Source organism: Canis lupus, chromosome 38 (genome assembly GCF_048164855.1).
Source record: "Canis lupus baileyi chromosome 38, mCanLup2.hap1, whole genome shotgun sequence".
In the NCBI taxonomy this organism is placed as follows: domain Eukaryota; kingdom Metazoa; phylum Chordata; class Mammalia; order Carnivora; family Canidae; genus Canis; species Canis lupus.
In genome coordinates, this window is record NC_132875.1 from 5,583,354 (window position 1) to 5,608,064 (window position 24,711).

The 24,711-nt window shown below is 47.5% G+C and overlaps 1 protein-coding gene across 2 annotated transcripts in view; it reads left to right on the forward strand.

Moving 5' to 3' along the window:
* PBX1 (PBX homeobox 1) overlaps positions 1-23,356 on the forward strand; it is a 325,769-nt gene extending 302,413 nt beyond the window's left edge. For both annotated transcript variants that reach the window (XM_072814604.1, XM_072814610.1), the window contains one exon: positions 21,845-23,356. In XM_072814604.1, the coding sequence (XP_072670705.1) occupies positions 21,845-21,865 (21 nt within the window). In that variant the 3' untranslated portion in view covers positions 21,866-23,356. The remainder of the gene's footprint in view (positions 1-21,844) is intronic.
* The last annotated feature ends 1,355 nt before the right edge of the window (positions 23,357-24,711 follow it).

Here is a 24,711-nt window from a genome sequence, read left to right on the forward strand (position 1 = left end):
GGGGACTACAGCGATGTCCCCCTCACACAGCGCGGTGACATCCTGAAGGTTGCTCCTGCCCCTCCAATCAACAGATGGTTCCTGAGAGCCTCCTGTGTGCCAGGCGCTGTTCGGGGTGCTGGGGGCGACGAGGAAAAGGAGGGAAGTACCTGGTCCCTCGGGGGGGCGGGGTCTAATGTCCATCCACTACTCATGCAGAGACATGTAACTCTGCAGCTCCATATGTTCCACCAACAAAAGACTTGGGATCCTATGAGAGTCTACACCAAAGAAAACCGAGTTGGTGCAGGGGGTCACGATGTGTCCCTGAAGAGTCACCCCTTGAGCTGCAACCCGGAAAAGCAGTTGAATACGTACAGATGGGTGAGAAGAGAGTTCCAGGCTGGAGCAACAGTAGGTGCAAAGGTCGTGTCTGAGCCGGGAAGCCGGCAGGTGCCACCAGCTGAACGCAGGCCGGCGAGAGCAAGGAGGGATGCACCCGGGGTGGGGGGGCCACGGGGACCCCGAGGCCACCACGGTCATGCACCTGCTTGTCCCGCCCGCGGGGACTGCAGCCTCTGCTAGAGGAGAAGTTCCTTCCCTCGCCTTTCTGACGTTGACCTGTTGAGTAGCAGCCTTGTGCCGCAACGTGGGGGGCAGAGGATAAAGGGTTTGCATTCCCATCCCTCGTGAGATCACGGTCCCCTAAGACGCGGACACAGACACATGCCCCTAGGCCATCGGCCCGTCCATGCCGCCGTCGCGTCGTGTCCACTGCCACGGGGTAGAGGTGGCTCGAGGGCGGGGAGTCATGGCTGGTGGGAGGCACTGTGGGTCCATGTGGTGGACGCCAGGAGGCTCAGCACCACTCCTTGTCCCCTGTTAGCGCCAGCACCCGCCGGGGCCCCCCGTCTCCCTCCTCTCCCGGCCCCCGGCCCTTCAGCTCCAGCGCCATCGGGTGTAAATCTTTCCGGGAGAGTTGTTTCTCCTTGTGGTCATACAGTACCGGGCCTCTAAAGCTGCCTGTGGGGTGAATTACGAGCTGGTCTCTGGAGCCCCAGCCTCTGCTGCCCGCAGAATGAATTGTGGCGCTCCAGGCTGCTGGGCTTTTTATTTATTTATTTGTTTGCTTTAGCATATTTTAATCTGATCATTAAATTGCAATCTGCCACCCATCCCCAACCCCGACCGTCTTCAGATGGAACAGATTTTTCATAGATAATGATACCTATAAACCTCGGGGATGGCAGCCACCAGAGCAAAGTGGGGGGCGGGGAGGGGCGAGGGGGTTGCGGTGACCCATCGTTCCGCTGTTGCCCTGGGCTCAGCCTGACCCATCCCGGGGCCGCTGCGGTAGCCACGTCCTCCTGGGCAGCACCTGCAGCCTTTTCTAGCTGAAGAAACGTGCGCTGAGAAGGCAGGGGTGCGCCCCCACACCTGTCCTCGCGTGCATACGACCATCCCTGCTCCATACTGTGCCAGGCAATAAAGGTGTCACCTAAGCCGCCTTTATGGGGCTGCGTGGGGAGGGACCTGCCCTGATAAATCAAAGGCGCACAGGGTGCCAGATGGTGCCATGAGGCTCATGTTCCCGAGGTCGTCTGTCTCATCTAGTGCCACTCGACCCTGGAGAGATTGCCATCTGACAGCGGGGCCCTGACCCTGGAGAAGGTGACGGTCGTCGTTGGTTATAACGTTGGCACCGCCGACTTGTCTAGCGTTTTATATGTTGTGCTGACACATTCCTTTGGGGCCTCGCAATAGTCCTGTGAGGGCCACAGGGCAGGTGTCATGAGTCCCATCTGAAAACTGAGATGCAGGCGACCTGAGTGGCTCAGCAGTTTAGCGCTGCCTTCGGCCCAGGGTGTGATCCTGGAGACACAGGATCGAGTCCCACGTTGGGCTCCCTGCATGGAGCCTGCTTCTCCCTCTGCCTGTGTCTCTGCCTCTCTCTCTCTCTCTATGTCTCTCATGAATAAATAAGTAAAATCTTAAAAAAAAAACAAAACAAAACTGAGATGCAGGGCTGCGGAGTGAGTTGCCAGGGCATCACAGGCTCGGAAGGGGCTGCCTACAAGTATTGAATGAATGAATGAATGAATGAATGGCTTCCTGCTGCCCCGAAGCAGCCTCAAAGGCACATCCCCAAGGGCTTCTGAAACTGTGTCCAGATAAAGGGTTAGAACTTCATGATGGGAGCCTGCAGGTCCTACCTGAATTAGCTGGGTAGGAAATCACCCCCGCACTCCCCACCCACTGCTAATTCTCATGCCCCCCAGAGTGCTCACTGCTGGAAAAGGTGCCTCGAAGGTGCCACGGCATAGCAGGCACCAAAAGACCCGTCTCCACCTTACCGTGGCCGAACCAGGCACGGTGCTGGGGCTCTGCACGTCCTCACGTCCTCAATCTTCTCAATACTCTGGGGCAGGTGCCATCACCATGTCCATGACCAGTGACCGAGCTGAAGCACAGAGGGGTTGGGCAACTTTCCCAAGAATCCCAAACTTCTAAGTGAAGTTGCCGGGGTGACATCTGGCAGCATCTGAGCTACTGACCCGGCTGCCATACCACCTCTTTCTTTTCCTTCCAGAACATACGGCCTCCAGACTGCTCTCCGCGCCCCTCATTGTGTCTCACTTCGGGAGGTCAGGGGCAGGTGGAATGGAAGAGGCAGCCCTGGCCTGGGTGAGGGACTGGGAGCTCAGGAGAGGATGGAGAGAAAGATAGCGGGAGTCTCTGCCGCACTGGACAATCGGATCTGGTCAGCGGATACCAATGGTGGGGCCCTGGGGCCTTCTGGAGCTTCAGGAAATGCACTCGACGCACATGACTTCCTCGATTTTTCAGGAGAACGAGGAGTCCAATCTAGAAGCAAAACTCAGGACTTCAGGCTTCTAGTCCAAATACCAGCCACCAGGTTACGCCCCTTAGAAACCCATATTTTTTCATCGATGTTTTAAAATCTGTAAATACCGGATAGATATTTCTATTCATTATTCCATAACTGGCTTGAGAATGGCTTGAGATCAAATCGCATCTCTGCGAAGAAGGTGAATTTATAGAACCCGGGGAAGAGTGGACGACGGGACTCGTCCATTCACATTCCTACTCACGTCTCAGGCCTCCTGGTGGGCAACCCTGGGGTAGAGGCTGTTGTTCCAGCTCCTTCTATCAACAGTCTGTTACCAGTGATTTCTCCATATCATCCAGCCTTGGAGTCTCAGAGAGCGCAGGACGGGTCATCAGATGCCCGAACATTCTGTGACAACGCAGGGCATCATCCGACAAGCGGTGGCCCAAAGCTACTGTGCCAGGAAGCCGTCCTCACGTGACCTTCCTACTGCTGACCTTCCTAGATTATGAGCTATCCAGAGATCTAACCCGGATCCCGACCCTACAGCCATAGACCTTCCCTTAACTCTGACCAGAACCACCCACACGACCCCTCGCCTGACTCCAGGCGTGACCCTCGGACTAGCTTTAACCATAACCCAGATGCCAACTCAGCCGATTGCTGGTAGATCATGTGTTGGGGATTTTAATACCTGGGCCCTTAAAGTTCACAAATGAAGCAAGATGATCATGCTTTGAAGAATCGTTCTAGGGTTGAACTTTCAAGAAATTAATCGAATTTGAAAATAAATAAATTGCATGATATGTGAGATTCAGAAGGGGCCTCAGAAATCCCGTGGCCTAGTCTCCATCTTTTTGATGCAGACACAACCCTATTCCATTCAGTCTGTGGGATCTGGTCTCCGAGGTAGTGGCTGCCGACGGTTTTCAACAAGAGAGAAGCCTTTATTGAAAACTGAGGTTTCTGGGGCGCCTGGGTGGCTCGGCGGTTGAGTGTCTGCTTGGGCTCAGGGCATGATCCCAAGGTCCTGGGATCGAGTCCCGCATCTGGCTCCCTGCATGGAGCCTGCTTCTCCCTCTGCCTGTGTCTCTGCCTCTCTCTCTGTATCTCTCATGAATAAATAAATAAAATCTTAAAAAAAAATAAAGAAGAAGAAAACCAAGGTTTCTGAGACCTCGTCTGGGTCATTGCATTTTAAAGAGGACAGCGTTCAGGGAACAGCGGAGATTCAGGAATTTGTGAGACCACGTGGCACAGAGAGCCCTTGGTTTAAAGACCTTTGTCCTGCTGCTTAGGAGCTGGGAGGTCTCGAGCAAGTTATTCAACCTCTCTGAGCCTTCTGAGCCTTTCCCTTCATCTCAGGGTCGCCAGGACTGACGAGACACTGTATTCAAAGGGCACAGCCCACGGGTGACACGTAGCAGGTGCCCCATCCATCCAATTGCCCTTGTGCTTTTGTGACATGCGACACCTGACTTTGCACCCGGGACAGGCTACGAAACTGGGCTGTGTGGATTACATCTCAGAGACCATGCAGGGGAAAAAAAAAAAAAAGATGTGTTGGAGACAAAAATGGGCCAACAGTGGCCCCGGAGCAGGCTTACCAAACGTGTGCTGCAGAGCGTCCCATCTTGAATGTGGCCCCAAAGCCGCCCCCTGTCCCTGTCCCCCCTCACCTTGCCCACTAGCTCCAAGCTTTCGGGAAGCATTTTGCAGAAGGAATAATGAACAAACCCAGAATCGGCCTGATACCTGGAAGGAAGGGGAGGGGGGAGGAGCCAGGCGCGGTTTCAGTCACTGCTCACCGACTGCTTCGTATCCCCCGTGGAGTTCTTGTCAATGATTATTCAATCTCAGGCCTGACCTTTCTATTCTAAATAACACTGCAATATCAGCGCGGCCCAGCCCGCAGCTCTTGCAAGAAATTAACTGTATCTGGCTCTCACAGGAGACCCCAGAAATCCCCTCAGTAACTAAGCCCAGGCTGGTTTACAGAAAAAAAGACCTAGCATTAGCTTCTCCTCGCACACTCCTCCTAATGCCCGTCTAAATATCACAGAGCCCCCAGCTGTTTAATTCTAATAAATACTCATCTATTCTCAAAACAGACAAATGTTAGGTCTCAGGTGGGCCGCCAGCATTTGTGCGGGAGGAAGAGGATCTGGAGAAAGAAAGGATAGAGTGGGCTCGCAGCTAGCTTCGGAGGGCCAAGCGGGTCCCGCAGACGCCCCAGGGGGTGGATCATGGTGCCCCGGTGTCCAGCTGGGCCAGAGCCAGAGGAGACTCCTAGGGGAGGCCACGCTCCCGGCCAGTGAATGGTCTGTCTGCACCGAGTGCTCCTTCCTTCCCTCAGTGGAGGGTTCCAGAAGGGCTCGGAGGCCGCGAGACCAAGCCCATCTGGCTCCGTGCCTCTGGGGTTGCAGGGCTGGGAGGGCTGGTGTGAGCCCCACGGTTAGGGGTGCAGCCTTTTCACGGGAAAACTTCCTGCTCTGAGCTGGTGCTCGGACCTGAGTCCTAGGGGCTCCCCAGCAGGCAGGAACCCCCACCTGGGGTGTAAGGAAGGCCTCGTGCTCTGAAACCTCGCTGATGTGCGAGCAATGTGGGCAAAGGGTGGGTGGGGCCAAAGGAAGAAGCCTGTGACATTGTGGGCTTGGAAAGTGTCAGAAAAGGCTGGGTTTGGGTCACTGAGTATGAAGAAATTCTGTCCTGCATTTCATGGGCCCTTAACGAATCCATAGTGGCTGGAAGTCAGTGAGAGGCTGCGTGGAAGGTCTGGGCTCACAGCAGGGGCCCTGGGAGTCTGTGGCCTGGAATGCCTCCCCCACCAGGTGATGTTCTGTCGGGAGCAGATGTGGATCAGGACTCAGATGCTTGAGTCCCTCTAAGAGCTGGTGATGACCTTGCGACTCAGCCGGGAAGGCACCCGACTGAGGTTGTTCTGGCTCCACGTTCCTCCTCTCCCCTGGGTCCTCGGTTCTCTGTGTGGGGCTGGGGGATCTTGGCTGGTGGACGAGAAGGGTTCTCCTGGCCACTGGCAAGTAGGCCTCTGACCCTTTGAATGTTGGTTGTTTTTCTTTTTTTAATAAAGTTTTAATTTATTTATTTCTTTGAGAGAGAGAGCTGAACAGGGAGCCCGATATGGGGCTCGATCCCAGGACCCCAGCCAAAGGCGGACCTTTAACCGACTGAGCGACTCAGGTGCCCCTGAATGTTGGTTTTTATCTCCAGCATGAATTGATAATAAGCTTGTATTTTAACAAAACCTAAATACCAGGGGATCCCTGGGTGGCTCAGTGGGTTTAGCGCCGCCTTTGGCCCAGGGAGGGGGGAGAGTCCCGCGTTGGGCATCCTACATGGAGCCTGCTTCTCCCTCTGCCTGTGCCTCTGCCTCTCTCTCTCTCTCTCTCTCTCTCTCTCTCTCTATATATATATATATATATATATATATATATCATGAATAAATAAATAAAATCTTAAAAAAAACAAACACCTAAATACCACCACAGTGATGCCCCCCGCCCCAAACAGCCCCCGACGTTGTATACATCAGTGTAGGCTGTTAGATGCTGCATCTCAGCTGGCAGTGAAACACTTGAAGCCCACAAGTCTAAATCCATTGTGAAAACCCCACGAGATCCAGCTACCTCCTGTCCCGCTCTTCAGGGAGCCTGGACATCTCCTACAGGCAGGGGGAGGCAGCTTAACTTCCCCATTTGGCTCCCTGTGCATCACTTGAAGCTCCTGAGTGTTCAGCTGTCCTGGTCAACACCACCGTCACTTATTTGATGAGAATTAACACCTTCTAAGTTCGGGCCTTAGGGTCATCACCAGGGATAGGTGATGAACAAAGCAGAGTGAAGCCCCCCACCCCTTGTGAGAACACACATTAGGGTAAAGGAGAGAGGCCCACACAAAATAAACAAGTAACATAGTGAGAATGTTAGTGGTCAGTGCCAAAAAGAAAGGTTAGCAGAGGAGGAAGGGAGTGAACGTCTGTCTGGGACAGGCGGGAGGACCACTGGGATGACCGGGGAGGGCCTCTGTAAGAAGGTGACGTGTGAACAGCGCGGAGGAGACATAAGGCAGCAAGGTGATGGATATGTGGGGCACAAGCAATGTGGTCAGAACCAGCGTATTCAAAGGTCCTGAGGCAGACACATGCCTGGTGCTTCGAGGAGCAGCACAGAGGCCAGCATGGCTCGAACAGAGGGGACAAGGGGACAGCTATAGATAGGAGAACTAGGCCATTGCCAGGACCATAGCTTCTATTTGGGCCGACATGAAAAAGCTCTGGAGGGTTTAGTAGAGGAGCACTTACCTGGAACTCAGGTGATCTGGGTCCAGGTCTCAGCTTTGCTCCTAACAAGCCCTATTACCAAGTACTTTAAATGATTTTCACCCTAAAATTACTTCCATCAACCTTAGTTTCATCACCTTTAGAAGAAGGAGTCTATGCTTTTGAATTCTATCTTTGTTCCAGCTCTAACATTCTGTGATTCTAGTTAAATGAATTTAAAAATAAATCAGGGGAACTGTTCGTTAGCATCTCAAGGGCCAATCTCCACGGCCTTCCTTGGCCGGGGTTCCTCTGGAAGGTCACGTGAGAGCCCGGGAGGACGTTACTCCTTATCTCCTATTTAGTTGAGGCGTGGGGACTGATCGGAGGTATAGAAGATTCATCGACATCGCTGTGGGAGCCTTAAATCCTCCTTTCCCAAATGCTTATCAACTAGGTCAAGCTGATTATCTTCCACCCCTTGGTTTTATAATCATTATTATCATTATTTCCTCCAATTTAATTGAGCCCCTCTGACATACTCTGCTCAATGCTCAATGGAGGACAAAAAGGACACAAGACAGGTTCTCCGTCCCTGGAGTGTTGACGATCTTGTTGGGCAACAACTTGTCTAGTTTAACGCAAGACAAAATGTACTAAATATCAGTACAGAATGGTAAACAGTAGGCGCCTAATGAGAGTTACACAGAGTGGGAGCTCCAGAGGCTCAGAGAAGGGAGTGCTCTCACTGGCCACAGGGCCCGGAGGGACCCCTGGAGGATTCAGGGTGACAGCCAGGCCTCCAAGGCCAGGTAAGAACTCGATGGGTGGATATTACTGCCTCCAGTGTATTAGCCCAGTAAAGCAGGCGTTAACGTCGTGGGTAAATACAGGTGAAGCGGGTTGGCAGTTGATCGTGTGCCCCCAGGCAGACCGTCGGTGATTTGGGTTTTCATGAACTGATGGAGAACAGATTCCCACAGGTTTCACGACATCTCATTTTAGGACGCCCTAGAGCGCCCGCCCCATCACAGGCAGATGGGTTGGATCTTGGCGGGAAGCTCAGTTTTGGAGACAAGTGATTCCCGGAGCCTCGCTGAGGCTCTCAGGACATCTACTGTTTTGTCAAATCCATCCCCCCGCCGTCCCCAGAGAGTCAAAGAGGTGGCAAAGATGGCCAGCGGCCCTTTTGCGACGGCCTGTCGTAGACTCCCGGGACCTCAGAGTTGGAAGGAAGCTCCTCTCGGGCTGAATAAACCATTGTCTCCCTGCTGCTCTCCTGGATCCCGTGCCCCGAGATAGCACAAATGAGGGGATTTTTATACTTGTCTGTCGAAAAGAACACACGAGATTGGCAGTTTCCCTTTCCAAGGACAGAGACCCTTCCCCATCTCTGTGTCCTCCTTATCTAGCCTACGAGCCTACAGTAGATGCTCCCTAAATGTTGGAAGCAGCGATGCACCAGCTCCGTTCATCTTAATCTTTTGGGGAGTCTCAGGTTCCATAAAGGATCTGAAGAAGGCCTCGAAGCCTCTCCCTAGAGAAAAACGCACATCCGCACATACTTACAGGGTTTTGCCAATGATTCCTGGGCCCCAGGGACTGAGGGTGGAGCTCTCTCTGGGGACATCCTTCCTTCGGGGACACTCCTGGAGGTGGGACTTCCCGCCTTCCCACGTGGGAATGGTGTTAATGGTCAGAAGGATCGTTTTTTATATGTAGCACAGCACCCGTCCTTTCTGGAATTCCACCCTTGTCCTAGCTCCCTGCTAAGCAACTCCAGGCAGGGAAAGAGCTGGGGGTTGGTACCCAGGGGCCCTAACTCGGCATCCTGCGTGTAACTGCTTTGTGCTGGGGGACCCTCGTCCTGAGCTTCCCCGGTCTTCCTTTTGCTTCTGCTGCTCTTTGCTCTGATGGAGCTTACGCCTCCTCGCTTATCCTGATTCTGTCTTTGAAGAACCCCTGTTACCACCCTGAGAGGAGCCACAGGTAGCTGGTGTTCTTTCTCTGTTTCCAGACAGTGGGCTTGCCTTTAAGCTGCCGAAGACTGCATTTGCTTTGTGGCAGCCACCTCATGCCATTGACCCAGCAACGAGCTCCGGGTCGGGTAGGGCCCTGGGTCTTCTCCAGGGGTGCCCTTGCCATGCGCTGTCTCCCCACTGAGCATGTGTGCAGCTTGCCGTTCACACCTGACCACAGGACTTTCACATCTCTCCCTGTCAAATGCCATCCTAACAGACCTGGGCCTTGAGTCCAGCCTGCTGAGATCCTTCTGGATTCTGCTCTTGTCATCCAACGTATCAGCTCATTACTCACAGACGATGTGTTGAGTGCGCCACAAAGAGCGGCCAGTTTGGTGTACGTCTCCGGCAGGTCTTGTGCTTCACATGACACGACATTTCACTCTGCCCTCACTTCAGCTCTGAGGTGTGTGCTGTCCCTGTTTGGTAGGTCAGCATGTGGTGGCTAAGGGGGGTTAAGTACCTGTCCAGGGACACACAGCCCATGTGGGGTAGAATCAGGATACGAACCCCACTCCATCTGACTCCGAAGGCCATGCACAGAGCCACTCTGCTGTGCTGCTTTCACCCGGCTCAGTAATATGTGTAGCAAACACGAGAGCTCTTCAGGCTGAGGCTTGCTTCGTCATGGTCCTCCACCTTGGTCCTTTAATTGGAGAAATAAATACTTTTTTGTTGGCTTTTAATTTCAAAAATCTTGATTAAGTTTCTTTTAAGATTTTACTTATTTGAGACAGAGAGAAAACAAGCAGGAAAGAGAGGCAGAGGGAGAAGCAGGCTGCCTGGGGAGCAGGGAGCCCGATGCGGAACTCGATCCCAGGACCCTAAGATCATGACCTGTGCTGAAGGCAGACGCCCAACTGAGCCACCCATGCACCCCAAACCCTGATTACGTTTCTTAATAGTTTCTTTTGTGGCAGACATCTTTGCTTTGAGATCACTGAGACAAGACTTTCTTTAAAGTTTGTTCAAAAATAAAAGCTGAGCTCCTGGGCGGCTCAGTTTGTTAAGCATCTGCCTTTGGCTCAGGTCATGATCTCAGGGTCTTGGGATGGAGCCCTGCATTAGGCTCTTGGCTAAGCAGGGAGCCTGCTTCTCCCTCTCCCTCTACTCCTCCCCCTGCTTGTGCTCTCTCTCTCTCTCTCCCTTTCCCTTTCAAATAAATTTTAAAAATATTTCAAAAATAAATAAATAAATAAATAAATAAAAACAAAAGATAGGGACAAGAAGGAGAGAGTCTGCATCTACTTGCAAACAAACCCTCTGCGGATGACAAGTCCTGAGCAGCTGGGAAGGGGAGGGCTACATCCCCCAGAATTCTGGTGTGCACCATCCAAGAAACTTTTCTTTTTGGAGGCTCACCTGAGTTGTTGTTTTTTTTTTTTTTTTAACCCCTGTTGAGTATAGTTTAGCAGAAGACTCAGGCATTAGACCCTCCTGGAGTACAGTCCTCTCTTCCCCCATGTATTAGTAAGACAACTCTACTTATTTCTCTCTGCTGTGAGATCCCTGTCTTGACTGATTTTTTTATGTGTGCAAATGTATTAGATCACTTATATTATGATATTTTAAAATTATGTGCATTGTGGCTTATCACATGTTTAATGTATTAGTTTACACGTACACATAACTTCTTACTGTATAATTTTCACACGTTGCAATCCATACTCATAATCATCTTTCTACTCACGTTTTGTCAGAGGTGGAATCATTACAGATTGTTGTAGGTAGGAGAATGGGGGGCTCTGGAGCAGTGAGCTTGTTCCTCAAAACCCTCTTCCACCACAAAAGTCCCATAAGTAGAGGCTCAACACTCACAATTTATACTAAATCTCTTTCCATATAGATTTACAGCCATCACAGAAAGGAAGGAATAGAAAACCCTTTGAGACAATTCAAACCATTCACCCTGCATATATTGGTGAAAAATCTCAGTCGGGGCACACTTGCCTAAAATGGCATGGCGCCTTGTCAGGGTTTATGCCGGCTGGGTTCTCGGGGAAGCAGACGCTGAAGTGAAGTTAGGATTCCTAAGTGCTTATCAGAGGATTACCTCTGTGAAGGAAAAAGCAGAAGGATGTGTGACTGGGCAGAGAAGAAGCAAATAATAATGCCGACCTGAAAACATCTCAGCCAACCCAACGGGAGGTTCTAAAACAAAGACCACCCAATGGAAGAGCCCTACTTGGGGCAGAAATGACCAAGCTGTGTCGCATGGCCATGTTCAATGGCTGTCTGTATGGATCCCGAAACGTCTCACCACCAGAGGCTCCCAGCTAAGCCCTGTCTTCAGAGCCGGGCAGGGAGGCCTTCCTTGAAGGGATACGTGAGCAGATGATGCACGTCTGTGTTTGCCACACGACTCAAATTTGCCCTCAGTAGGTTCCATACCTGTTCTGGAGGAACAGGAATAGGACTTCAGTGACTTCATAATAATAGTAATGCTTATTTTTATTCATTGAAAAGTAGGAGTATTGCCTTGATAGATACGCGACAAATGCCAAAAAAGGAAAAAAAATATACTTGTATATATGCCAGATGGCTTTTCATTAAAATATTTTACAGCGGGCACTTGGGCAAGCTATTGGAAATGGCCTAAGGTGTCTCCAGAGTGGAGGTCAGTGAACTCAGGACAGCCCCTTGGATTTCCATTAGCGAGTAGTTAGATGAAGCAATAAATAAATTATTATTAAGCACTTTGCAAATATAGTGTTATGCAAATGCTAAATAATCATAATAATATAGTAGTGTGCTGATCTTGATAAACGGGTCGGCTTCCATGTCATTTAAAATGGATGGCGCAGCAGTGTCTGTGAAGATGAATGAGGTCCGGGCTCACCTCACTCCGTAATGAGCACGGTGTCCTCTGCTGGGAGGCTCGGGCCTCCTCGTCAGTGGCTGCCTTCTCCTCTGGCCTCTGTGGGACAATTAGTGGAGGAGAGGGGGATGCAGCTTGGAGGGGGTAGGACAAGGCTCCGGTGCAGCGATGGGGAAGGTGGCCTCCGGTGAGTGCACGTGGATTTGCATTTCTGAGAAGTCAGGGCTCTTGGCCAAGAGGGATGGGGGCAGGGGATTAACATTTATTGAGTGCCTCCTGTGACCCAGACACTGTGCTCAGTGCTCTGTTTATTATCTCATTTATCCTCCAGGCCAGCACATTAAGGTAATAGAGGAATGGAATAAAGCAGAATGCATCACTGTTTTCTGTAGAAAAGCAGAAAGACTGGCCTCAGTGGTGGAGCTGCTGTCTTCTTTTTTGCATTCCGGCCAGCAGAAGGACCTGGAAGGTGGGGAGAGTCCCCCCAGGGAACCAGAGAAGGCTTGACCCCTTGATGCGCCACAGCCCCCACACGCTGGGGCCTCTCAGGACACACATTCTTGCGATGAGAGAGTCCCTCTCTCCTTTGGGGCTACACCTGGGTTAATGGCTCTCCTTGCCCCTCGCTGTGACCCTGATGCCCCAGGGGCTGCAGAGCACAGGGAACCTCATTTGGACCTTTCCAGTACCTTCCCAAAACACAGCAGACCTTGATAAAGGGTTCCTGTGAGCCACATACTCCATTGAGGGGTTTATGCTTACCATCTCATTGAATTCTCACGGGGTCCCCAAGACGCAGGATTTATTGTCCCTAACATCCTCATCACCTCAAGGAAGAACATGAAGATTTGGGTAAGTAACTCGCCAAAAGTCAGACGACTATTCACGGAGGAGGAGATGAGTTCCAGGTTGGTCAACAAAGTGGTAGAATCTTGTTATACTGGGTGGACTCCGAGGTCCTTGGGGATGCTTGGGGATTTGTTTCTTTTTTGCCCATCACTGGGCTGTGTTCTTAATAATGACTAATTACCTTTTGTTTAACATGTCAGATTTTGAGGGTATAAAAGTAGCTCAAGGGTTTGCTTTTTTTTTTAAGAAATAGCTTTATTGAGCATAAGTGTCATAAAATAAACTGCACATAGTTGAAGTATACAATTTGGTTAGTTTTGACAGACATAAGCACCAGTGACGCCATCACTGCAATCAAGATGATGAACATGTCCATCTCCTCCAAAAGTTTCCTTTTCCGTAATCCATCCCTCCCACCCCTCCTCACCCGATACCCTCCCCAGGCCACACTGATCTGTTTCCTGTCACTATTGTTAGTTTGCTTCTTCTAAGGTTTTGTATAAATGGAATCATGCAGTCTATGCTCTTTTCTTTGGGTCTGGTTTCTTTCACTCAGCATAATTATTTTGAGATTCATCCAAGTGTTTTCTTTTCCTTTGTTTTATTTACAGAGGCATAAGGACTTTGAATAATTTGTATGTATTTTATTTAATTTTAGCTTTGGATTCGGCCCAGAGTTCAAATTCCAGCTCTGTCACTTACTGTGTGTGTGCCAAGGGGCAAATCTCTTAACCTCTCCATGGTTCAATTTTCTCATCTGTGAGATGGGTATAACAAACACCCCATTGTGGGGTTCGTGTGAGGGTTAGATGGAGTAGGGTAGGTAAGGTGAATAGTGCAGGATCTGTACATGGTAAGAACTTGTTTTTACGATTCAAATAGAAATTTTTAACAATAAAGACAATATTTTCATCCAAATCTCTTTGACATGCCTCAGGTTTTCAATACCAAGTAATAGAATAATAGTAGGCAAGAACTACTATTTGGCCAGGTAGAAGGCCAATTGTGACATATAATCCTCAAAGAAACCTGTGAAGTATGTGGGTTCATATTTATGCCCACTTAGAGAGGAGGAAACTGAGACAGATGAGAGGTATGGTCATTTTCTATTCTCACCAATAGTAGGTGGTAGATTCAGCATTTGAACTGAAGCAGTCTGGCTCAAGACCCTGTATTATTTTCCATTATGATCTGGCTACCTTTTGGTATGCAGTGACATCATCCACAAACAAACACTAAGGTTTCACATTTTTTAAAAAGTATTTATTTTTTTATTTTTGAGAGGAGAGAGGGAGCATGAGTGGAGGGGCAGAGGGAGAGAGCAAGAATCCCCAGCGGACTCCCCACTGAGTTCAGAGCCCCATGCAGGGCTGTCTCAACAATCCTCAGATCATGACCAAAAGTCCGATGCTTACCCAACTGAGCCACACAAGCAGCCCTAAGGGTTCACATTTTAGGGAAAAAAAAAAAATCTAGATACGAAGACCATACCAATAACTAAATAAAAATTAGAAAAATGGCTAATGGAAGAATAAAATGATAGTCAGGACACCCACCAATTATTATTAAGGGATACCAAATATTTCAAATGTATTTTGGGCATATACTTGCAATTTGGAATTGTGAATGGTGATCCACACCTGATTCTAGGTTTCGCCATAAGTGAGTCAAAGACAAGGAATCCACAAAGAAGAAACTATGGCACCCAGAACCTATTCTGTCTTTCCCAGAAACACTGGGAAAACTTCTGAGTGTCTTATGTTTGAGCCTCAGGTTTAAAGCCAGCCAAGAGTGCAGCCCCGTCACTGAGCATGTGGTGTGGCTGCACGGTCCCACCTGAGCAGGAGGTACTCACCTCAAGTTTGAGGTTGCGTTGTCAATTTAGAGCCCCTTGGAATACTTGTTATTATAGAATAGAGAAACTCGGTTACATTAAGTACAGTAATAGATACTCACTAAAGATCTGTAATTTCGTCTAATAGAAGGAGGGACATTTTAATTCAGTTCAGGTGAGTGAGTCTTTCTTATTTGTCTGACAGAGAATCTGCTTTGAGATACTCCTTTCTGGAGTAAGTGATAGAGATTGAAGGATACAAATAAATTAATTTCAGTGCTAAGAAAGGCTTGCATTCAAAGGATATTTAGAAAGCAGAATCAATGGAGTGTGTATACCTAGAAGGAGGCATGAAGGGAAGATCAGGGTCCTCACTTTGAGAACTGTGAGCCACTCACAAAGAAAGAAAATTAGGATACACAGATTTTATAAAACAGGTAATGAGGATGATTTCTGGCATCTCCATCTGAGGTGTAATAGGAGATCCAGGGGGACACTTCCAACAAGTAGTTGTGTTTCTGGATCCTGAGCTCTGGTGAGAGGTCAAGGTTGCAGAGAAAGGTGTGTGTCATCAACATTTAGGATGTCGATGAGGCTGTAGGAGTGGATGAGGTCTCCCTGCGTGGGTGTGTGGAGTGGAAGCAGATGGTCAATACAGTGATGGAGAAAATACGGTTGACCAGATACCAGAATCAGAAGGCATATTACAGTCATGGGAATGGGACAATAAACCATAAAGATCTTTCCTTTGCCAACTCTTTCAAAATTTGTTCAGCATACGCTATTTATTCACTGTGAATAGATGGAAGCTCTAATCCAAATCCCATTGAACAGCAGGAAAAAGGAGCCCCAAGTAAACAGGAGCCTGCCCTGGGTGTGGTCCTTTACCTACTAGTTGGGGTAGAAGCACTTTGGGTGGCGGATGATGGACAGAGGTGCAGGTGGAATAGAATAGCTCCTTTGTTGCATTAAATACAAATCTGGCATAAACAATAGTATCTTCCTAAACCTGTCTTTCGTCAAGGATGGAGAAACTTGAGATACTGAACTGAAAAGAAGGCTTGTTTTTCCTGTTTCCTACTTGTGTGCTGTCCTCCTGCTACCTTAAACCATCGCTTCTCCTCTCCTCATAGCCCTGCTTCTCTATCGTTCAGCTAACAAACACATGTTGAGCACCTTCTATGCGGAGACTCTGTGTGAAGTGCTAGGGCACAAAGAGGAAGGGTATTTGGTTCCTGCCATTGAGAAGCAGAGAGTACACTCAGTGGTAGTGTGCTAATTATCAAAACCGTCTCATTGGTGTAGTCCTTTGCAGGTGTCAAAGAACTGTCATCTACAATATATTGTTGGCATTCTACAACACGGGGGTGGAGGAAGTAGGGCAGTGATGATTATTACTATGCATCAGTAGCTGAGACGCAGAAGTAGAATGACTTGGGGAAGGGCAGTCGGTGGCTGAGATCCAGATCTTTTGGCCAAGAGTTCTTTCTGCTAAGGGGAACGTTTTCCCCGGCACTCTCATCCTGGGCACCTTGCCTTTGCAATTTCCTGGTTGTCTATTTTATCTCTTTCAGCTGACAAATTTGACAGGTCCTTGGGGAATACTGACTCCAGAATAACTTGCCTTTGGTCAAGTGCTAAATCCCATAGGTGTAGGACAGACTTTGGAGGAGCCACCATCGCTGTCCCTGCCCCCCCAACCCCCACTGTTTGTCTGGAGGGAAGTATGCTTATCAGCTCTGTACGTACCAGGGAGCAGCTAGCAAAACCAAATTAGCTCAAACTGGCTGCCTTTCAGGTCAGCTAATTAAATTAGCTATTGTTGCATTACTGATAAGGACAGTTTGGAAAAGGAAAAAAGCCACTCATCCCAGCAGCCATAACACTAAAGCCAAGAAAATGTGTTAATGGGAACACTCGGAAATGAAACCCCTCAGACGAGCAGCAGTACCTGGGGGGTCTTTGGTAGTCTGTTCTCCTGGCCATCTGCTCCCAGCTCAGTACTCCCAGCCCTCTCTGGCTCTGGTCCTTGTGGGCACTGCTGGTACCCAGCTGCAGCCAGGGAAACCCTTTCCTCTCCCCACACCGTGAGCCCATCTTCCTGGGAGTCTGCAGAGAAGTGAGGATTTTTCTGGGAGAGAACAGCTTACTCTTGTTTACTACCATTGGATCTCTCCATTGTATAAAAGCTGGTTGGTGTTTTCAAAGAGCCCTTGAGAGAAAGAAAGAAAGGAAGAAAGAAAGAAAGAAAGAAAGAAAGAAAGAAAGAAAGAAAGAAAGAAAGAGAAAGAAAGAAGAAAGAAAGAAAGAAAGAAAGGAAGGAAGGAAAGAAGGAAGGAAGGAAGGAAGGAAGGAAGGAAGGAAGGAAAAAGAGAAGGAAGAAGGAAGGAAGGAAGGAAGGAAGGAAGGAAGGAAGGAAGGAAGGAAGGAAGGAAGGAAGGAAAGAAAGACATAGGGAGGGAGGGAAGGAAGGAAAAAAAGAAGGGAAGGAGGGAGAGAGGGAAGGAGGGAGAAAGGAAGAAAAGGAGTGAAGGAGGGAAGAGGGAGGAAGAAGGAGGAGGAAAAGTCCTAAAAGCTTACACTTTTCCTTTTTTAGGAAAAAAGTCCTAAAAGCTTATACTGGCTACTTCCCAGTGTCTGCCCCTTGCTAACACCATCTCCACCATTCCGGGCAGTGTTGGTGAAGGTGTGACTAAATTGGCCGCCATCCTAGGTGAATTTGCACACAGAATCTACCCTACTCCATTAGCCTCCCTCCTAGGACTCCAGGTCTTGAGCAGAAAGATGCAAGGTCAAAGTGCCAGGAGCTCATTTGCTTCAGCAGCAGAACCTCAAGGAGAACTGCCCGGAGCCTGCAGCCCTCCCCCAGCCGCCCGCCCCCCACAGCCCTGCCCACCTCGCTGTCCCGGTTCTGTCTCCTGCCAGGACTGATTGTCTAGGCTTCCCAAAGTTCTCTGAGTGAACTGACAACTTTCCCATTCATTCCTTTTCTGCTTCAAAGAACCAGAGTCTGTTGCACCCAATCCAAATGGTCTCAAGATTGTTTAGTCCAACCCCCTTCTCTAACAGCTGAGGCTGAGGACCAGAGAGACTGAGTGATTTTCTCAAACTCACACAGATGGTAATTGGCAGATCTGGGGCCAGAGCCCAGACTTCCAAAGCCATGAACTCATGCTGCCCTAATCCAGGGCTCACTGTGCAGAAAGTGAAGGTGACTCCAGGGATCCCACCTGAGAGTCAGTCCTCCCCCGCAGGAGAGCCTGGGAAGTTCTCATTGCTTTCCCTCCTTTTCATGACCCCCTTCTTTTCTTCTTCTTCTTCTTGTTCTTTTTTTTTTTTTTTATGGCAGGAGGGTGTGATGGTGGGGGGTGGGGTGGGGGATTTACTAAAAAAAATTCATTGGAATTCACATATGATGCAATTAAGCATCTCAAAGTATACAATTCAGGGTTATTTGCAGGACTTACAATGTTGTACAGCAAGAGGCATTCCAAAATTCCAAAACATTTTCATCATCCCACAGAGACCCCATACTCACTCCTCGAGTCGCTCCTCGTACTTCCCACCCCCCTCACCTGGTAACCTCTGATCTGCTTCCTGCCTCTATGGATTTGCCTATAACAGATGTAGGATGTTAAAGATGTGCTTTCGTGTTGGGCTTCTCTCACTCAGGTCTCTCTCAAGGTCCATCTATGTGGTCGCATGAAACCCTGCTGCATTGCTTTTCAGGGCTGAATAATATTCTAGGGCAGGGCTATAGCGCATCATCCATTCACCTATTCATGGGAATTTGAGTTGTTTCCACCTTTTGGTTTTTATGATATTGTGGCTGTAAACATCCGTGTGCATGCAAGTTTCCGGGTTGAGACATGTTTTCATTTCTCCTGGGCATATACCTACGAGTGGAAGTGCTGGGTCCTGCAGTAACTCAATGTTTAACTTTTGGAGACGAAGCCAGATCATTTTCCACAGCATATTCCTACCGGAGGTCTTGACCTGACTATGCCCTGCTTGTCTCTGTGCCCGGTTCAGAGCCTGCATCTTGTCGGGGTTACAATGGAGGAAATGTTTTATGATCTTAAAAGAAGCCATTAAAGGGACAATGATCTCTTCGGAGAAAAATAAGTGCCAATTTTTATGTGTTAAGTGTTATAAGGCGGGTGTGAAGTCTTGGGGGTGGAAGGGTGACACAGGTCTTATTCCACAGGGAGGTGAACTTGGAGCTCTCAGGATAACAGGAAGGAAGGAGGAGGAAAAGTGGAAGGAAGAAGGGAGACAGAAAAGGAGCCTAAAAAGGAGCAGAAAGCTGAGTCCTGGGTACTGGGGGATGGGAATCCTTCTAAACTTGGCTTCCCAGAATTCTCCTGCAAAAGATACTATACTTTCAAATACTGGGAATAGATGCTTTTCCTCATGACGGTGGCTCCTAATTCTGAAGAAGGGGTTACATTACATTGGGCGTGAAGTGGTGTGAGACAGAAGCAAAATTCAAGGAGTCTCTAAGAGGCTGAGAGGCACGGACATAAGCAAACAGCCCCCCTCTTTGCCACACCTCCCTGGTGCCTACCTTGGATTAGCAGAAATCTGGGAGAGGACATCAGCCTTATCCAAGCCATGGGATTACCCCAGATGGGACAGGGATGACTCCCTATTCTTTTGATTAGGTAAATTCTATTTCAGATTTTTCATATCATGGGATAACATCCTTCTGAGAGAAAACACGTGAAATATAAACCTATTGTTACAGTTGTCCAGTGTAAGGTCATGCAGGCAGTGTCTACTCTCATTATGAAATGTGGAATTTCTATAGATCAAGCGTATTCTTAAACCCTCAACACCCAGAGCTGGAGTACTTTCTACTGAATTAATGAACACTGACATTGAGGGAGGCAGTGATATCAAGGACAGGAACAGCTGGACTTATTTTATAGGGCAGCTTGTAATTATAATTGGAAAAATAACATGTATGCTATGCTATCAGATACATGCTTACTCTATTTTTTTAAAGATTTTATTTACTTATTCATGAGAGACAGAGAGAGAGAGAGAGAGGGAGAGAGCGAGAGAGAGAGGCAGAGACACAGGCAGAGGGAGAAGCAGGCTCCATGCAGGGAGCCCGACGTGGGACTCGATCCCAGGATCACGCCCTGGGCCGAAGGTGGACGCTCAACCACTGAGCCACCCCAGGCGTCCCTGCATGCTTACTTTAAATTTCAAGATTTATTTCTTTATTTTAAAGAGAGAGAAAGAGAATGTGAGCAGGAAGGGCAGAAGGAGGAGGAGGGAGAAACCTCAAGCAGACTCCCCCCTGGGTGCAGAGCCGGATGCGGGGCTCGATCCCATGACCCTGAGATCATGACCTGAACCAAAACCAAGAGCTGGTCACCCAGCTGACTGCACCACCCAGGCGCCCTCATATTTATTTTTAATTTAGAAATACATTCTCTAAGTCTACTTTCTTTATCTGCAGACAAGAAAGTTCAACTGTCTTCTCTCCCTTAAGCTCTGGCATTCTAAGCTAAATGGGGAATTACAAACAGTAGTGAACTCCATGGGAAATTACAACAGTTAGTGAATTGGGTGTATTTACTGACATAATTGATTTTAAAAAATCGTCCAAGCCCTTAAGATAAAGATATAAGGGGGGGAAAAAACTTGCTAGAGAAGCTGTTCTAAGAGACGTTGGTCCCCAAATCAAGCTCTCCCCTCCGTGCTCATTATGAGGTGTGCTGAAAGGAAGTTGAGGCCCCCACTGCTTGCGGGTGGGGTGCTGATTCCATGCATAATATGTTACTGAGAAGACGCTGTCAGTGCCTCTGACCCAGAAGAGATCAGTCTCCTGAGAGTGTCAATCAATTGTTATATTGGGAATTTGATGGAAAGAAGTAGCCTACCCCTGGGCAAATGGACACCCTCATAGGGTCCAGTAAAGTGGAATATAATTCTTGCTTATTTTCCTTGTATAAAATAACATGAAATCATTGCACAAAATGTAAAAGTGGGAAAATATTGTAATTCTATTACCCTAACACAGTAATACTCATTTTCTGACATTCATCTCTCTGTGCTATTATATATGTTTGTAATTAATGTTTTGGCAATTTGTCAATAGATGGGTTTATTGCAAAAAGCTTGTCAGCCTGAGCTTGACATATGATTCAGAAGTTAGGATTCTGGTTCTTTTCGCAACTTGATTAGATGTTCTTTCTCTCCTCTTGATCCCCTGGCCACCAAATCAAATACAGATGCTCTTCCTCCCCTTCTGTAGGGACTGGGGATAAAGCTTCATGTCTGTGGGGTGATATTAGCTATTCAGAGACAGGTACACATTAAACTTTAGAAACATTATTAACTTTTGAAAAGACTACTTTTTAAAAGATTTTATATAAAAAAATAAAATAAATAATAAATACAAAATAAATAAAATATAAGATTTTATATCTAAGCAATCTCGACACCCAACATGAGGCTCAACCTTACAACCCCATAATCAAGAGTCACACGCTACAGACTGAACCAACCAGGTGCCTCCAAAACTATTTTTATTCTCTGAAAATGCTTTTGTATTAAAGCCTGGTTCTGTGTATACATAGATTCATTAAAAGAGGAGACAGTTCAGTAATGCTCCCTCTTCAACCTTTGTTGATGCATACTAGGATCAGGAGAGGCCATCCTTTATCAATTGTCTTTAGATGGAAACATAAAAATGAGGTGCAGAGGAAAACCGCTGGACTCAAATTAAGAGCCTGTAGATTTAAGCTCTAAGTTTGCAATTGATCATTGCTTCATCTGTAAAACACGGGTAATAATAATTTTCACAGGGTTGTTATGAAGATTTAACAAACTAATGTAAGAGAATGTGCTACACAAATGATCCGCTTGTTTTCCTTATGAAGAAATTATAAACAGTTACTCCACTGAACTCTTCCTAATATTTATCACAGAGAATTTTTTCCCACGTTATATGAATGAAAAAGTAACTTCCATTTTTGATGGCCGATGAGCCATTTCCTGCATCATCTAGGGCTGGGCCTTTTCCTTCTCCTGCTATTTTCAGCTGGTTAGCTGCTCGTTGAGATCTTGCCAGAGGGTGGGCAAAAGAAATAAAAGCTGAAATCGGTCAATTTGACTCTTTGATAGCAGCCCTGATGAAAGATTTGTGGAAGAGGGTGTTGAAGTTGTGAGTTAAACTGGGATTTTGCCTTCTTACCAGGAAATTGCAAGAACCTACTGATCGTTTGGATGTCCTGGTGGTGACAGCTACTCCTCTCCTCTTGACTGAAGAAATGTCTTCCTCTACGCGGAAAGTGGTCTGTCTTCCAGAATGACACATATTGACTTTTGAAGGAGTAAGAGGATACCCGCTGGCCAGTCGTATCAGCCCGAACATCTCTGGTGAGCCGTGGGCTGGCAGATGTTGCAAGTAGATGGCTGTTGCATCAACAGAATCCCAAAGCAATAATCACTCTTCTTTCTATTCCCCACTAATCCGGGAATCAAAAAATCACCTGTAAGCATTTACCATGCACTGCCATATAATATAAAATGTGGTGAGTACCTAGCTATAGAAGGCAACTTCTTAACCCTCAATAAAATTATAATGCATTAAGAAAGCGAGAGTTGTGCATGCGAAAATACAACCGACTACATGGGGAGAAGATCTTGAACACATTTAGAGCATCTCCCACCTGCCAGTCCCTGTGCAAGGTGCTGTATGTGTATTAGTTTATCTAGTCCCCACCACATCCCTGAGAGGCATTCCTATCCTTGTCCTGTGGATGATGCTGCTGGGAGGTAGAGATGTTTAATAACTTGCTCAAGGTTACGTAGCCAGAAAAGTGTGGAGCCTGTTTTCAAGCTTAGATGTGTCTAGCTCCACAGAATATGCTCTGTTACTAACCCTCTGACACAGACAGAAGTCAGAGCTCAGAGACATCGTCTGGGTAGATGGGTCAGGACAAGATGCTTTTAAAATGCCCCTCAGTAAAATACACTGATGAAGTTTACCAAGTCCATTAATTGGTTTGGGAGAGATTTCTGGCCCGAGAGTAAATATCTGGATTCTGGAGGCCGGGGTGGTGGAGTGGAAATGACAGCACTCTGGTCACAGCTCAGCCACCACCTGCATGTGTTCACCTGAGCATGTTGCTTCCCTCTTGTAGGCTTTTGTGTCATCATCTGTAACAGAGAGCGTTTCTGGATTCTCCAAGGTTGCTCCCACTCCATCACTGGGCAGGTGTATGGTATACTAGCTTCGAAGTCAAGTAGACTTGAGTTTGAATCCTGGCCCTATCTTCAAGAGGTGTTCTGTTGGGCAAGTCATTTAACCATCTGTACAATGAACGTAATAATACCTACCTCAAGGTCTTTGCCTTTATTGCTCCTCTTTGGAATGGTCTTCTGTTATTCAGTTATTCACAGAGGTCACCCTTTTACCTCCTTCAGGGCTTCACTCAGCTTACTTTTTTAGTGAAACTTTCCTTGGACATGACATCTACACTTGCAAACCACCTGGCATTTCCTGTCTTCTTTCCTCATTTTATTATTCTCCTTAACACCTGACACCTAACACACTATATATAGCACTTAAGAATCTTATTTATTGCTTGTTTCTCACCTCTAGAATGTAAGCTCTATAAGGGCAGGGTGTTTTGTATTCTTTACTGCTGTATCTCCAGTTTCTAGAATGATTTAGGTGCTTAATAAATATTTGTTGCATAAATGACTGGTTGTTGTGAGGATAATATGAGTGATGTGCTTTGCACAGAGTCCAGCACTAGCAAATACTCTACACACAGTACCTGTCTGTTTCCATTACAATTTCATTATTACTTTGCCATGCCTCGGTGTTCTCTTCCCCTCCAGATAATCTGGGATGAACATTCTGATCCTTTTGGTAATGTGAAAGCCTGACTTTGTTTAGATCAATCTAGAAGCAAGAGTAATTATCCATTGTGGGGGAAATTTTAAAAAGGAGGCTTTGCCTAGTAGCTCTTTCAAATAACTAAAGGTGTGGTCACAGGGATAGAAATTCCAGGAAGCATATTTCTGCTACATAAGAAATGGTCTCTAAAACTGGTTGTCTAATGATGATAAAAGCTGTCTCAGGAGGTAATGAACTGCTCATGCATAGAGGTCTCCTAGAAGCTGGATAGCCACATCTCAATGACCCTGGGTATAATTATTGTAATGAAAGACAACTTGGAATCCAGCGAGGGAGATTATGCACTTAGAGCGCCATGGAGATGGTTGGTAAAACATGGCATCTCTAGGGGCAAGATGGAGAAGTAGCCAATAAAAATGTCGCTGGATCTGTACAATTGAAGAAACCAAGGATCCATGATCAGGAGGCTGAGCACAGCCACCTCAACTACAAGTCAAAATCTCTTACCCAGCTTCCAGACATGAGTCATTTTTCAGACCCAGGACCCACTGACAGTAGGAATGGCTGAGGCTCCAGGTGGAAAAAACTTCTCAAATATCATAGTATGTATATATGGTAATGATTTTCCAAGTTCTTCCCCCAAAGGTCCTTGGCTCTCTTCAGATAAGCATACGCTGGGGGAGGAAGACTACTGAAGCATTTGAAGGCTCTTAGGCCTCAAGCCGACATTGATGTCTGGAACTGAGATAAATATCATGGATGTGTTGTTAGAGTACAAGTCCTAGGTCTGGTCCTTACTGCATTCTCTAGGTCCATGAACCCAACCTTGGTAATTTCCTCAGTCCCTAAATAAATGATTACAATGCCTAAACTTGATAGTTGATAGAAACCTCACACAGTTCCTTGGTCTGTGAGGTAAGAGCTATTGTAATGAGGAAGACCTGCTACAAGTTTCTGAACCTTCTCTTCCTCTACTTTGTGTGGTAAAAGAAGTGGACTGAAGTAAAGATACATAGAGACTCATGGGCATGGTGAAGGGCATGGCTAGTGTTTGGGGGCCTGGAAGAAGCGAGATTTAAGATCAGAAATAAGGAGATCCTGGGAAGACATATATGAATGGACTCATGGGTGTGGAACCATCCCTTCTTCAATGATTATCAGAGGAGATTCATCACAGAAGAAGCACTCAACAGCCA